Consider the following 16365-nt stretch of genomic DNA (forward strand, 5'->3'; position numbering starts at 1 on the left):
TGTATTTAATATAAACAATAGAATATTTAAAAATTGTNTAGCAATTTTATTATCGCCATGGAAATGTTTACTGACACTTATATATATTGTAGCCATAGTAGAAATTCTTCATTCGTTATTTAACTTCCATTATATAATCTTCATTAAATTATTAGTAATTATATATTTTGTTATATTGATAATATTTTTATATAAACAACTAAAATTAATTACGGAGTTATTATTTATTTGTAGTATTGTGATATAAATATAAATTATCATAATCACTACAAGTTTAACATATATTGCGCCATCTTGCTAATGCCTGCGAATTAAAAATTGCAAAGAATGATCTCAGTAAGATTGTTTACAACAACGTCTTACAACTTCTAAAATTGCCTCTTCAAGACAAAGAAAAAAATATATCTCATGGTGTCTCTACCAACCGTCCTTCGTATGTTGCATAATAAAAAAAAGAAAGTATTGACAAGTCGAAGAATTATTCGTCCCAAAGCTAACAACGACCCACGAGTTGCTGCTGCACTACTGCTGCTGCATTCGCTATGCAACTGGGTCGCTCGGAAATATACGCGCCGTGACGTTAGCCGATCTCCTTTAACGACGCACGATTGACCGGGGAACAGCTCGAGAAACGAGGCGATTTCACGCCTCGTCCTTCGTGTCTCGCTCTGCCTTTGGACACGCTGCTAGCAACACCTTGAATTAAGGATGACCGCCGTCACGGATTAACGCGCATAATGTATCGATCCGTTGAACGAGAAAATTCTAATTCTCCGACTCCTTGGGGAGGATTAATTATGTAACGGCGATTTCCGCGAACGCGCGAGAGACCTAGAAAGCAAGGTGAGAAAAATCGAAGGAATCGAACGTGCTTTTGCGATATATTTTTTTTTCTAGATCCGAGGGACATCGAGCAGAAAACGTGTCGTTGTTGCGACACGTTGGAAAACAGGAAACGTGCAGTTACCGCGAACAGCGAATGTTATAATAAGATAGACATAAGTGAAATTTAAGATGGATTAAAAATTTGAAAACTTTCTTACTCGCGACACGATGATTAAGAAACAAGCACTCGATAGATGAAGGTTGATTTCTAAAATTTTAAGAACGTTAGTCCTAATGTTGGTTAGAAACAAATCGTAGAAGGAACTATATCGTAAAACCAACGATATACGCCCTCACAATCGATTATACAACAAATATTTTCATTGTCAGAGTACACGCGCATACGCGAAGACTATTCTCAAATAGAAGAATCGTTTTGTTCGATGACAATAGATCTGCATCATGAACGAATAATTTGACTCTAAAATCAATGATTCCTAGCAAAAGTTGAAAGAAAAAAAAAGTCTAAAATAAAAATAAACTCACCGCTTAAACTTCTACGAAAATTTTAAATCAAAATTTAAAAATTAAAACGTTTATTTGACTAAAAAATCCAAAGAAAAAAGGATGACAAGAAACTAATAAATAAAAAACTGATCGAAAGATTTTTATTGATGTTATTCAACTGTAGCAAAAATTCAAAAGAAAAAGAACAAAAAAAAATCTAAGAAATTGCAAAATTAAAAATAAATAATTTCTATGTTGAAATATTCATAAATTAAATAATTTCCAAATTAAAATATTTCTAAATTAAATAATTTCGAAATAAAAATGTTCCTAAATTAAATAATTTCTAAATTAAAATATTTCTAAATTAAATAATTTAGAAATAAAAATATTCCTAAATTAAGATATTTCGAAATTAAAACTCACCACTTAAACTTGTAAGAACTTTTAAATTAAGATTGAAAAGTCAACAAACTTACTATATGCTGAAAGCCCACGGAAAGAACGACTAAAAAGAAACTAATAAGAGACCGATACCGGCTATCACCGATAAAACATGACCATTGACGCGCGTGCACAGTAGCTTCTTTCAAAACAGGACACGCGGCCTGAGCGATAAAAGGATTCCGTGCATACGATTCGAAACAGCGATCTCCATTGACGTCTATTCCTACGAACTCAGTCTTCTGTCCGCAGCTCGTGTCCAGAAACAACTTGCAGTAGATAGTGGATAGGGGAAACGTTACTAGTCGGACGTGGCCGAGATAGAGCTACTGTGAGAGCGAAAGAAAAACAGAGACAGACAGACACACACACACAGAGGGGGGGACGGAGAGAGAGAAAGAGAAGTTTACGTGCGTGTAAGCCGATGCATAATCGAGAAACGAGGCGAGACTGGCCCGATACCACGTTTATTTCTGCAGTCGCGTTATTTATGGCAGGCCGATAGCGCGCACAGGAAACGAGAATCTCGCGATCCGGACAGACCCGGAGAGAGATCCGCGTAGATAGAAATTAATTAATCGCCTACGGGACGACACCCTGTGTGCCTGACTCCTTGCGTCCGCTAAATTTGGAGGCTCGACGGTGGGGAGAGGGAATTTTCGACTCCATTAGTGGCTTCATTTCGGGGACACACTGTTGCACGGGGTTACGCGATGGAAGGTTGATTACACTACGGGCAATTAAATCGGTTGCGCTTGATTGTGAACCAGAATCACTGAAGCTACGCGACAGAGGGGACACAGAGAGTATTTGCATTTTTTTGTTATTTCCTTTTTTCCTTTCCGCGTCGCGCAGAAATACTGTGCGAATTCGCAATTATTTTGGCAAATTTACGTAGTCAGAAATAATGGTTATACATAATATTTGTATTTTTAACGGAGATTCGCGTACCTTGGTAAATTTTCAGTAATTTTCGCGCGAAAGCTACGCGAAGAGACACGCGACGTGACATTTGAATTTTTCACAGGGAATTTTCGCGCGCCACTATGAATTCTAGAATGTTTTGAAAAGTCTGCCAGCGGAATTGCTGAACGCGAAGAGACACGCGATACTTGCATTTTTTTTTTTTTCACATGTACGAGTCGTGAAAATTCACGTATCTCTGAGAATTCGCGTAATTGTAAAAAAAAAAAAAAAAAACATCCGCGGTTAAAAGAATCGTAAATACAATTTCGCACGAGAATGTCTGTATCTTTTACGCTTCCGTACACTTTCGTAAACCTGCAGTCCGAATAATTTTATAAAGCAACATTTCTACTTGAGCGAACGACACACGTTATCTCAAGAGACAAATGCTACTTCCACTGTAATTATTACCACCGCCCAAAGACAATGCTCTCAAAAGAAACACATTGGCCGCTGTCCAAGCCACAACTAATAGAAACATTACCCTAACGTTTCGATAGCACTGCATTTAGTCCGTCCAAGAGCCAAGCATAACACACTGAAAATACCTAATAAACTTCAAGCCTTTGAAATCGTGCACCCACGGTTCTCTAATTGTGTCGGTAATTAACGAAAGTGCTGTCTAAGTCAAGAATTAAAAAAAAAAAGAAAAAAGAGTTAGCCAGTTATTTCGCGTCGCATTCTTTCAAAACAGAAACAATCTGATGTAATTTCTAAGAAGCTGAAGAAAACTGAACTATTGAACTGTGAGCTGGCTGTTAACTATTTTTACTATCAGGTAGCTAGAAAAGTTGTTGCCGATTTTTATTGTTCATAATAATTATTCTACAGATGTTTCCAATTAACAATTAACGTACATACACGATACATAACTCAAACAATAAAATACCACATCTGAGATATTCACATGTCACATTTTGATCGCAGTTCATATTTCGAATAAATTCATTTTAAAACAAAAACATGTTAGAAAGCCTGCACAACTCAGCCTGCAAACAATTAATTAAAACCTTCATCCCTCAAGATGAATCTCGATCGAAAATCGATTGCTTAACTAACCGCAGCCATTCTCGTTCGAAAGTCGCAACTTCGACCCGATGCAGTTGAGAAAAATCGGCTCGCGACACGGTGACCCGTCCTCGTTTCGAGGCACGAGTGTGGCCTCGCGATAAATCTCGCGGAGAAGGGAGGCGTGCAAGAAAGAAAGAAAAAAAAGAAAGAAAGAAAGAAAGAAAGAAATGCTCAGGCAAGCAGCACGTTGCTTTTCGGCTGAAGCTGGTGTGTCGCCGAGAAACGTGCGAGCGGGCGACGATACCGAGCGGAGAGAGGCCAATGGCCCCGCGCGCGGTGCAATGGTGCAGTGTGCAATCGAGAGCCACGGGGTGCAACGGAGAAAGAGAGGCGGTGTGTGTCGACGTGGAGCAAACGAGAAAAGAAGAGAGCAAAGAGGGGAGTACACACGCAACACACACGTACACACATGTACGAGCGCGCGAGAGAGAGCGTGTTCGCGCCGTCTGCCAAGTGATCCGCGAGTGGAACCTTGAAGCGCGGATCGCGTGTGGGTCGACGCAGCCAGCCGAAGAGGAGACAGGTAAACAAGCTTCGAGAACGATAGGGTGACACCGAGAGAGAGAGAGAGAGAGAGAGAGAGAGAGAGAGAGAGAGAGAGGGAAAGGGAAGGGTAAAATGGAATCCGTTCGACGAGAGAAGTTGCAAGTTGGGTCGCTTCGAGAGTTCCTTTGTGCTGGAAAAACCTGGCTTTCGGTAACGTTGCCACTGGAATATCGATCTTGCGTGATGAACGAAGTCTCGAGTGTTTTCGGACGAATAATCACAATAGTGATGAACGTTCGGAATGATTGAAAATTTTGGGAAATTTTAATTTCAGTGCAACAACCTACGTGACTTCCAACGGCATATTGTAATAAGTCCTCGATCGCATTCGTTTCTATATAAATAATTAATACTTTGTCCTTTTCTACAAACTCGGGATTGTAGAATCTATATAAATATTTAGTATTTTTTTGTTTTCTCTACAAATTGGGGATTGTAGAAAATCCGATTGTACAAAAACCGATTATTTAAATGAAAATAAAATATTAAAATTACAAATCACGTTTCTTTCAATTTAATAAAAATTTCGTAACTTTTTGACGTTAATGGATTCCGATTGTTTCCAAAAAATAAAAACTTACTGCCAGTCCGATAAATCTTGAGAAATCTCCCGAGAAGTTCTCGAAGCAGCTCGAATCTCTCGCCGTATGTACAAATTTGAAACGAAGCGGAATAATTAGAAATATATACTCCTAAGCATACCGAACGAGATACAGAATTCAAGAAAAGGAGAAAAATTATTCCACCAAGTCACTGTTCCGAAATAACATCCGCAATACGCAAGATAAGCCAAAGTTAAACTAAATTATTAAAATTATTAATCAACTTCTGAAATGACCATTTGTCCAGACACCGTCGAATGCAGAGGAGTTAGCAGAGACGAATTCTCTCGAAGAAGCATCGGAAATGAAACGGAAACGATGCCGAGGCAGAGAGGAAGGATCGCAAAAGTATAGCAAAAGGTTCGTAAACACGGGGTGCGGCGTAATCACCCCTATCACAGGGTGTAAAGCTCCCGGGCGCTCCATGAAAAAAGAAAAAGAAAAAAGAAAAAAAGGGAAAAGAAAAAACGCAATTTTCCGCAGACGCGAGACTCACGTACGTATAATAAAACGATAGGATCGTGCGTGGTTCGTACCACGTCAGCGGCGCGCTCCGGCCTGTAACCTTCTTCTCTGTCGGTGCACCGACAAGGATGGAAACTCACCGTTCATGAAATATACAACAGATCGCCTCGAACCGACGACTTCCAACTGGCTCTCTCTCTCTCTCTCTCTCTCTCTCTCTCTTTCTCTGTTTTTGTCGACGTATCGAGAGAGAAAGACCGAAGAAAGAGGCTCGATTGGTGCACGCTCCTTCATCACTTTTTTTAACCCTTTCACGCTTGACGTTGCAACATCGTGGTTTCATAGATTTGCGATTATACGCGGATAATTGTACGTAATCGTAGAGCTTTGTAAGTAGTAGCTGATTAGGCGTGATCGAGTATCGTATCGTTGAGTTATTGCGAAATCCTTCCATACTACTTTGGCGAATATAAAAGAAACCCCCCTTTCCATCGATTTTCTAATTTAAATACACAGGTGTAGGATTAAAACTCGATCTTCAATAAATGATCTGTCGAAGTAAGTAACAGTGTTTACGATGTTACCATTTTTTCTGTCATTCAACGTACGAAGTAATGATCGATATAGCTCGATTCAGTTGGTAACTGAAAAATCATCCATTTAAATAGCAAGTGGATATTCATTCAATCGAGCTCGATTTAATTACTCGAACTTATTATTGAATTAACAGTTGGGAAATTAGAGTCAAACCACCGATATATAATTCACATATACAATTCGTTTTACAAATCTCTAATTGCAAGGTTGCCTCAATAGTAACAAAACAAGAAAACCCAATCCCCCAAAATTTCATTTACGATACGATAATAAAACCCACGACATGATAACATACGCGAAAATTACAATAATCAAAAGTAACATAAAAATATACAGCGAAATACACACGGACAGTTTATTCAACGACGATTCCTTTTTTTTTTTTGGCTCTGTTGTTCGTCTCGAAAGCGCCGTCTAGCAACACGCCAGATGGAAAGTAGAAAACGGACGACAGAGTCTGGCAAACATCCTGACCGCAATAACACCGAACGATTTTTCTGCCAGTCGCTTCCAGAAGTCAGCTTCTTCCCACGAAGAAAGAACCTACGAGCGATTCTTGGCGGAGCGCGCGAAAAACTCGTCTGGTCTCTCCTGACCTCCCGTCGGGGCTGTTTCTTGCACGAGCCTGCCTGCCTGCCTGCCTCTGTCTGCCTGCCTTTCGCCTCCGATACTTTCGGTTTCGCCGGCAAATTTATTCGGCGACGAGTGGCGACCGAAACTCTTGAGCGGACACTCGCCTCGACTCGGTCAGTTCACCATTTCCGCCGATAGATCGACACTCTTCGCAATTAATCCTTAAAAGGATATATAATATAGGGGTTGGTACCATAAGTAATGTCGTCTTTTGACACTATAAAATTTTATTTTATTTAAATTATTGTCACTAGATGGCAATGTTTATTAAATTTGAAAAAACGACAGGTACCCCTAATATATATAATATAAAATATAATATATAACAAAATATTTAATAATATAATATAATATAATATAATATAATATATATATATATGTGTGTGTGTGAAAATTGTCGTTTGAACAGATAAATTACTCGAATTTTCATGCATTTATGGGAAATGCCAAAATGTTGAGATAACGTGCAAAAATATTAACGTTAGTACAAAAAGTATTGATGTTTCCTTTTTTTTTTTGAATAAATGATAAATCACCGTGCTTACTCGAAAGACACTAATATACAATATGTAGATAAAAATGTCTTCTTTTTTTTTTGTTTGTTTTAAAGTTGAAATTTGTCAAGTATAGTATAGTTGATGAAGCCTGAAATGTTAGCCTGCCAAAACAATTGAGGGATTCATAAAAGCAATTTTTTTTCGTCCAATTGTTCAGTATTTCAAATAGTTAGAAATTAGCCCACAGAAGAAATGTATATTTACATACGTTTATATCAGACATTCAATACACACATATTATGCACATGAAATATATGTCCCGAATAAACGGAAAATAGGATCTTTCTTCTTCACAAAACAGAATATCTCCAAGTAAAGAAAATTTTTATACAATCAGAATACGTGCTTAATTACCATTTCTCAAGCTTGTTCGCTGTTCGACAAGCCTCTCGTAAAGATGTACCCTCGACTAATTTCGGTTGAAATAAACATCATCCTCTCCCCTGTGCCGTGCAAACCTCATCAACGACCCTTGCAAAAGACTTTTACAACAAAGTACTCGAGAAGCTTCCCTCGAGCAATCTTATTCAAAGAGGTGATTCGATTGAACCGTAACGCACCAACGTTCGTCTTAATAAATATACACGAACACCGAGGATGTGATATCTGCTCTGTACCACCTTCCTCCCTCCTCCAACCCCTCTCGTCCAGCCTTCTTCTCTCTTGATCGTTCGATGCATTTGTCACGCAGTTGCCCTCGCTCAGTAGGCGTTCGCTTTCATCGATTATACATTCAGATTTATATTTATGAAGCGTAGTGAAGGCTCCTCTCTCTCGTATCGGCGTTCTAATAATGGATGCTGCCTATAAACCTCTCGTCAGGGTCGGGCCGTTGCATGTCGGCGCACTATACACACACACACGTGCGCGCGCCCAACCTCCTTCTCTCTCATCTCTTTTGTAGCTTGCGCGCCGTTGTCTCTCAGCCTCGGACAGATTTTCCGCTGCTCGGATGCTGTCGTACGTTTTGCGGATCCTCCGTCAACGAAACAGCGTTTAACGAACGTTGTTTCTCCACGTGGCCGGATGTTTACGCGCGTCGCGATTCCCACACCAGAAAGCGACAGAAAGAAAAGGAAACGCGCCCGGCGAGAGGGAACAGAAGGATCAATGGATGTGAGAATGTCGCGTACGATCCAGCTAGAATGAATTGTTATCGCGTAGATCGTTCCGCGATAACGTGATTTGATCAAGCGTGTGATTTGTCAACTGATTACTTCTACAACTCTGGAACGTTCTCTTCGTAATCCAAATACATATAATACACTGCTCACAAAAATTAGGGGATATTTCGAAATGAACATAAAGTAATTAAAAAAGAGAAGCATTTGAATTTTTTTTTTATCAAACAAGAACATCAGAAGATAGTCGTTTGCTTTCCTGACGTTCTCGTTTAATAAAAAAGAAAAAAAAAATCAAAGGCTTTTCTATTTTATCGCTTCATATTTATTTTGAAATAAATCCCGTAATTCTTGTGAGCAGTATATATTTTTGTGAATTACCAAACGACTGTCGAAGAAAAAATTTAAAAAGAAAAACTCAACAAAATTATACAGCCAGGTTAGAAAATTATTTTGTCTCTTAAAAATCGCAGATTTTCTACTTTCAGCAACTACAAATATCATTGTCGGTTTTCGTACTAAAGGAAAAATAAACTGAGAAACAGCAAATGACCGATGTGAACAACAATCAAACAGATCGCGATGATCCTCGTGAATGCGACGAAACATTTTCCATTAAAGAAAGACGATGTATAGGCGGATGTTTACTACCGACGAGCGATTACCAATCAGGCTCTGTTCGTTGCTCGACGATCGGATCGATGCTCCACGATTAACCCGTCAGGTCACTGTCCATAAAAGAACGCGTTCAGTTCAAAGCATTTTTCGCTGAAACCGGGCTTCTCTCCTCTCCTCTCCTCTCTGCTGTATAAATAATCCTCGTCGCGCGCTAATCTCGGCGATTTTTCATTTTTAGATGGGCGGAGCGACGCCCCACAGGCGCATCGTTGTTATAACCGGAGGATCGCAACCGGCAAAGCTGCAACGAGAGGCTACGCATTGTGCGTGCCGCTGCATACACGCATCACGCTTGAACCGCCAACGAGTCCTCGAACAGTTCAAGTTTAGCCCCGCGTCCTCTAACCTCCGTCGGAGAAGAACATTCAGACTGCTGAAACAGCTCGAATGAAGTTCCCTCTTCTTCTTCTTTATTTTATCGATAGAATTGTTTTGTTATTTTGTAAGAATATTTATTTTATCGCGGGAGATCGTAGGCGATCCTATTGCAGAATTTGAATTTTTCGAAGAAATACGAGAGAAATTTAATTTAAACAAGCGAGAAAGGGGATATTACATCTGTTTGCGTGGAATTTGATTGAGAAATATAAAAACCGCGTTCCTCGAGTACCGGTCACTTTTTCTTCGAGATTCACATCGATTCTTCTGTCAATAATCTTTTATTTTTGCTAATGATTAGAAATATCTCTACAAATACGTGCTTGTTGAGATATTTCAATATTTTAACACTGGAATCACCAAAGTGGTCAAAATGTCAAAACTGTGAAACTTAAGGATTATAAATAATATATAAACAAAAGCTTGTATACTCTCCATTGTATTATACTTTCCCTATTTTTTGGACTTGACAATATTTCTGATGGATATTTTATGCTATTAATATCCTTCGAATACGATTACTTATCGATTGTAGAAACAGGAGCGAGAAGTTCACAGTAAAAATGACAGATGATAACAAGCAATCCAATTACTGTGTTTCAAAATTAATTTCGTCAAACTACTATCACTAGATAACATATTCAATTAGTTTCAAGTGTTACGCTTACCAGGAGCTTCCTAGACTGCTGGAAATATTTAAAAAGAAATGTACAAAAAAATCTGTGCACTTAGCTTCACACCAGTCACAAATTCTTCATTGCAAATTATTTACTGAAATTAAATAAATTGCGAAAACACTACACTTGGCATTCCACCAGAGATATCACTCCAATTCAACTCCAAGTAACATTTATTTTCCAATAGAATTTGCTTACAAAGCGTCTAACGCTCCGCGAACTCTGCTCGTTTCACATTCGGTTCGCTTAAATATTGTACGCCATCGTACGATGACAAGTGATTACGCTTCTACCGCTGCCGTTCCCAGCGATAGGGTGAATCTAAAGAAATCTCGGTGTCAATCGGCACTTTATATCGCGGCTATTCGATCTCGTTAGGCGATGTCGTAGGTGCCAAACTCCCTCAGGATCTCGGCGAACGTCTTGCCCTTGGTCTCCACCATGCAGAATATCACGAACAGCACGCTCAACGCGCAGAATATCGCGAAGGAAAGGAACACGGCTGCGTTGCCGAGCGCCTCGGCCACCGTGGAGAACGACACGGTCACCAGGAACGCCAACAGCCAGCAGAAAGACGCCGCGGAGGACGACGCTGTTCCTTTTAGTTTCGTTGGGAAGATCTCGCCCATATATGCCCACGGTATCGGACCTGTTCCCACCGGAAAAGTCAAACGTAGAGGATCGGAGATAACGTCTGATTAACGCTAGGTTCACGGTGCCCGTCATCAATTTCACGAGATTGAACTCGAGAGGAAAATAAACAAAATTAAACAAATTTTCTTAAGATCTTCTCCCTGACTTTCGTCAACAGAAGTTGGCCGACTTTTATCAACAGAAATATGTAACAAAAATGTATATATTCGAGGTCGTTATTTTCTCAAATAATTTTTTTTTTTTTTAAATTGTTTCTCATATAATTCTATAATTTTGACGTTTTGTACGTGATACACGAATAGCCGTCAAACTGACGAATTGATTAATTTTATAAATGATTGCGAAACAAATTTGTTTCGTTCGTAAAATTATTACTAGAATGTATTATTAAATATAAAAATAACACAGAGATAGAAATCATAACGCGACAGAGATATTTGTACTATTTTAAAAACAAATCTAGTTTATTTCCAATTCACCGCGACGATGTACTTCTCTCAAAATGGACCGTGTGGTTTTCAATATTTATCCTACTTAAACTGCGTTTACATATTGTATAATAAACATTTCATAACAATATATAATATAATATATAACTAAATTTGTAAGTCAATAATATAATTTGTTTCTAAAATGATTAAATCGATTTTCTGAGGAATATGCGTCAATTTGACAGGTATTCGTAGAAACAGGTACACAAGAAATAACCGTAAACCTAGTGTTAATGAAGATATCGCGAAAGCTGGATGTTTTCTGCATATTCGTTCTCAAGTGGTATTCTAATGTAACGGGATAAAAAAAAAGAGAAAGAAATTTATTTTTTATACATATATGATTACTCTTTTTTAATTTTCACAAAAAAAAAAAAAAATTGGAGAAATTTTATTTTTAAAATATTTTTCTATTTTTTCAATTTTTAATATATTTCTTCCTTTTTTTTCGACTGTAGTTACATTTATGCTAATTGCGATTTGACTAGATTTTTTTTTCATTTCTGATACGATTGAAATTATCAACGTAATTCTCTTTCATGCCGGAAATCGACGTGCTCCTCTGCAGCCAATTTCGATTATTTTTCAACACAAGTATTCACGATCATTTGTCAAAGACAAGTAAATCTGTACAAAGTTTACGTTAATATCATTTACCGAATTTTGCGAAGAAATATATAAAACAAAAAGCACTCGTCACAGTAGAATACCCTCTTTAAACACAGATGAAGTGAAATTCTAGACTCTCGAAACTGTGAAATACTCTAGAAATACCCGCTTTGTCAAAATTAATAATTTTAATATTATTCAAGGTTCCCAACACAGACTAGATCATCAAACTGTTACTGTTGCCAAGTTCGTGCTGCACTTAAGTAGTAAAATAATAATATTTTTCAAAATTTAGTCAAACAAGTTTCAAGAGTTTCGAAGTACACAAACAAATTTTAAGTTTCAAACACGTTTTCAACTCAAAATTTTGGTCGCTTGTGTAATTGTTGGCCAACCCATTCGAAACCAACCCGTGTATCGTCCAATTTAATTTTAACAACACGCCACCAAATTATGACGTACACAATTCATTATATTTGCATTATCGCCAATCGTCGGTAAGTCGATATCGAGAAAATAGTTCGATATAGAAAGTAACTTTCTGCTGGTTGAAAATTATTTCAAACAACTCGAGTTCTGAAATAGTTGCAAACGGGTTAAGCCTTGGGTCGAGATCTATGATAAAAGCGCGATGATGATGCGTGTTCGAGGAAAATTCGTACTACTTTGTTACTGACCGGCACCCAGGCAGAAAGCCAGGATGTAGAGGCTGGCAGAAATGAGTGGTAACCAAAATAGACACTCGGCAACATCGGGATGCTTGTCCCTCAGTAAGAAGAAGATGCTCAGAGCAAACAGACAGGCGCACATCACGCTGAAGGATGTTATCATGAGGACCTTTCGTCCCAGCTACAAAAAAATTTCATTCATTTTTCCAAAAACAAAGTTGCTGTTTTCTCTTTCGTTCCTCGCGAGTCGTACGCTGAACGCTGGTGCGCGTCGTTAATTTTCCCGAGCACGTTCACGTGAAACGTTAAGATAACATATATCTCGACAGTGTTGTCAACTACGTGACAAATGTTAATTTTGAAGAAGCGTAAAAAAAAAATAGGATAAACGGAAGGTATGCTTTTGTCATTAACTCGTTAACCGAGTCGTTCTTTTAGAATTAGACAAACTTTACAGTTAACAGAAAACTTTGAAAAAGATTAAAGTTGTCTTACTAATCAAGTTGTTCTTGTGATTTGTTTTTCAAATCATATTGAATTATAAACAAAAAAGAAAAAAAACCAGAAAGTCTCTACATAGGAATTATTATTGCAATTATATTAATAATATGTAAATATATTAATATTATATACTCAGTGTCAATCTCTGGTAAATATGGATTCTGAACATCGAGTTTAATTACAATAAATTATTCTGAATTTGTTTTTTCTGTAAACTTACTTAATTACAATAAACTATTCAGAATTTGTTTGTTCAGAAAATTGTTCTTCTAGACACGTCTTCAAATCAACTTTAATTAAGGGAAAAAAAAACAAAAAAAAAAAATAAGACAAGGAGTCTGTAAATAAAAATTATCACTCGTCAATATCTGTTAAATACGGAAGGATCCTGAACAACGAATTACAATAAATCATTCAGAATTTGTTTTTCAGAAAATTGTTCTTCGACCGGGTACTTTTTAAAATTTACAGACAAATTAATTTGAATCAAATAAAAAAGAAAGAGAAAACAAGGGGGATCGTTAAATGAAAGATTATTACTTTCTGTGAAATACGGAAGAGTCAGTGCAACGCAATTACAATAAATTATTCAGAATCTCCGACGACTTAACGGGTTAACGAGTCGTGAATAATTCGATTTCGAGTGGCTTTGAAGGCAATCAGTCGGAAACGATTCGAACGACGGAACACGCCAGCGTTCGCTCGTCGCGCGACGGTGAAATACACACGAGCGACAACCTGATCGATCAACGAGGCCGATATGCAGCAAGCGATCACCTGGACCACCGCGACAACCACCATCTGCAGCAGGGGATCGAGATCGACGCCGGTCTGCTTGAAGATCGTCTCGCAGTAGAAAATAATCGCGTTGATGCCGCTAAGTTGCTGCGCTAACATGATCCCGTACGCCACACCCAGGGTCTTCAACACCGGCCGCCTCAGGAACGCCGAGAGCGTCACCCTCTCGCGTTTACTTCTCTCTACTTGCTCCTATTTCCAAATGCCAAATGCTTGCTCAAAGTGTAGTAGCAGGCGAGAACTATTTCTCGCCAGCGAGATTCTTTTCACGTACCGAACAGCCTCCATTTATTTTCGCTTATCGTCTACGATAGCGACGTTCTCCCGTTCGAATATATATATATAAATCGACGAATAATAATAGTTAAAATTACGACAAAATTCGATTGAAAAAAAAAGAAAAACAAAGAAAATTTCTATCATTTTTGCAGAGAAAGTGAGAAATTAAAGAGATTGAAAAACTGAATATAAACAAATAAATAAATATATTATGTATGATTCGCGGTAGATTGTTGTAACAACCAATTCGTGATTTTTCATAGAAATTTAATAGATAAGCAACGATGGTCTTTTAGAGACCTCTAAAATGATTTTTCGTAAAATAAATGAAGGGCCTATACTGGAATATTCTGCCGGTTTGTCGAGACAAGCTCTCAAATGAAGAGTATTCTCGCGTTTTTTCAATCGTGGCAAAAATGTTTGACACTAACTCTGAACTCGTCGATCTCGGGTTCGATATTGTAATCCGGTCCACGGAAGAATCGCATCGACTTCCTGGCGGCTGCTTCGTTATTCTTCGTCATGTAATACAGCGGGCTCTCCGGCATGAAGGTCATGATGCTGGCGAACACGAGAGGAGCGATACCGCAAAGGATCGATATCACGAGGACGTTCCTAGCGTAGCCGCAACAGTAAGCGTACAGAATCCCGATCACGAGCAATAATTGAAAGAACACTCCCAAGGTACCTAATCGAGGTTTTGTCATACTGTATTATAGTATTTAGGCCAACATCTGATGAAGGGAATGATACACGGTGGAAAGAAAAGTTTGTCCACACATGAATTCCTACATTTTCGATTCGACGAAAATTGATCTTGATCTCAAATTTCAAGATCAAATTTTTTATTTTTTGAATCGTATTCTACTCATCACGAAGGTAAAACTTTATAGGTCGCAATACTTCTGTTTAAATTAAGTTTTTTAATCATTGCGGACGCGCGAGTTCTAACAGCGACTTTATGGATGTAATGTTTATACTTCGAATAATGTTAACAGTTAGCTTTATCATTCGATTATTTAGGCTCACGCTGATGCTACAACTGATGATAAATCAAATGTTACTGAAAACTAATACGAAAATTACGTAAAATAGACGTCCACGCGTGCAGGATTATAAAGTCGCTGTTAGGACGCACGCAGTGTTAAAGTTTGCCATCTTTCAAGAGAACTTATCAAGTTGCGACCTAGGTTCCTCGGGAAAGTTTTGCCTTCGTAATGAATAGAATGCAATACCAAACAAAAAAAAAAAAAAAAAAAAAATTGAAATTCAAGGTCAATTTTACGGCAGGTTCTTTACAAATCGAAGGTGTAAGAGTTCATCTGTGATAGCCACGGACAAACTTCTCTTGTTCTCCTTATTTTGTGTTTCTTGTTTTTTCCTGTTATCTCGTACCTCTAATCTCTTTTTCGGAGATCTCGGCGGAGTACATTGGCGCGACGACGCAGAACATCCCGCCACAGGCTCCAGTTATCAGTCTACCCGCGGTCAGAACGGGCATGGTGGTCACGCCGAGCGTGATTAACACCCAACCGAGAACGAACGCCGGCACCAGCGACATCATCGTCCACTTTCGACCGATCCTGTCGATCACGAACGGCACCACCGGCATCCCAACTGCCGCGCCCAGCGGAAAAACCGCCGCGACCACGTTCGTCGAGAACACGTCGTAACCGTGATGATCTTTCAGGAGTTCGACGCACGGCGCGCTCCAACCGATGCCAGCGCCCAAAGAGAATCCGCCCATGCACGCTACGAGAAAATTCACTCTGTGTACTTTCAATGGGCGATCTTTTTCTCACGGCGAAATCGTCAACACGTTCACAGCTACACTTTCTCTTCAGTGATTCGACAAGGTTCGATATCACGAACGAAAGTAAGTATAATAAGTATAATTTGTTGTACGATAAATAGTTGCATGTGTCTCTTACATAGAGGGAAAATATTCGAACTGACTGTACAGATGTAAATTGCAGGAACTTCTGTAATTTTCTGATCATTATCCTGGTGCGGAAGTTTTATGAATATATTACGTGTACGTTATATAAAATTTTCTTTCAATAGTACCATAATAATAAAATTTTTCTAATAATCTTTCTTTCATATAAAAAAAAAATATATTTGAAGATAATTTATAATATTTGGACGTATCTAATTGGGGAATCATGCTGATCCATATATGGATGGTGATGTAAATCATTATTATTATTTGTAAAAAAATACTCTGCATTTATAAAATAAAAAAAAATACTCTGCATATAAAATGAAAATAATACTCTGCATTTATAAAAAAAAAAA

At 38.3% G+C, this 16365-nt stretch overlaps 1 protein-coding gene across 10 annotated transcripts in view; it reads right to left on the reverse strand.

The window, feature by feature from the left end:
• LOC122530460 (headcase protein) overlaps positions 1–16365 on the reverse strand; it is a 136486-nt gene that overhangs the window by 95099 nt on the left and 25022 nt on the right. For 9 of the 10 annotated variants that reach the window (XM_043657437.1, XM_043657438.1, XM_043657432.1 and 6 more), the window contains 5 exons: positions 15463–15819; positions 14499–14755; positions 13729–13980; positions 12499–12670; positions 10223–10716 (listed from right to left, as the gene is read on the reverse strand). The exons of the other annotated variant lie outside the window; for it this stretch is intronic. In XM_043657437.1, the coding sequence (XP_043513372.1) occupies positions 10442–10716; positions 12499–12670; positions 13729–13980; positions 14499–14755; positions 15463–15819 (1313 nt within the window). In that variant the 3' untranslated portion in view covers positions 10223–10441. Of the gene's footprint in view, positions 1–10222; positions 10717–12498; positions 12671–13728; positions 13981–14498; positions 14756–15462; positions 15820–16365 lie in introns of those variants that run through there. 10 annotated transcript variants of the gene reach the window in all.

This window comes from Frieseomelitta varia, unplaced genomic scaffold (assembly GCF_011392965.1).
Source record: "Frieseomelitta varia isolate USP_RPSP 00005682 unplaced genomic scaffold, Fvar_1.2 scaffold_343, whole genome shotgun sequence".
In the NCBI taxonomy this organism is placed as follows: Eukaryota; Metazoa; Arthropoda; class Insecta; order Hymenoptera; family Apidae; genus Frieseomelitta; species Frieseomelitta varia.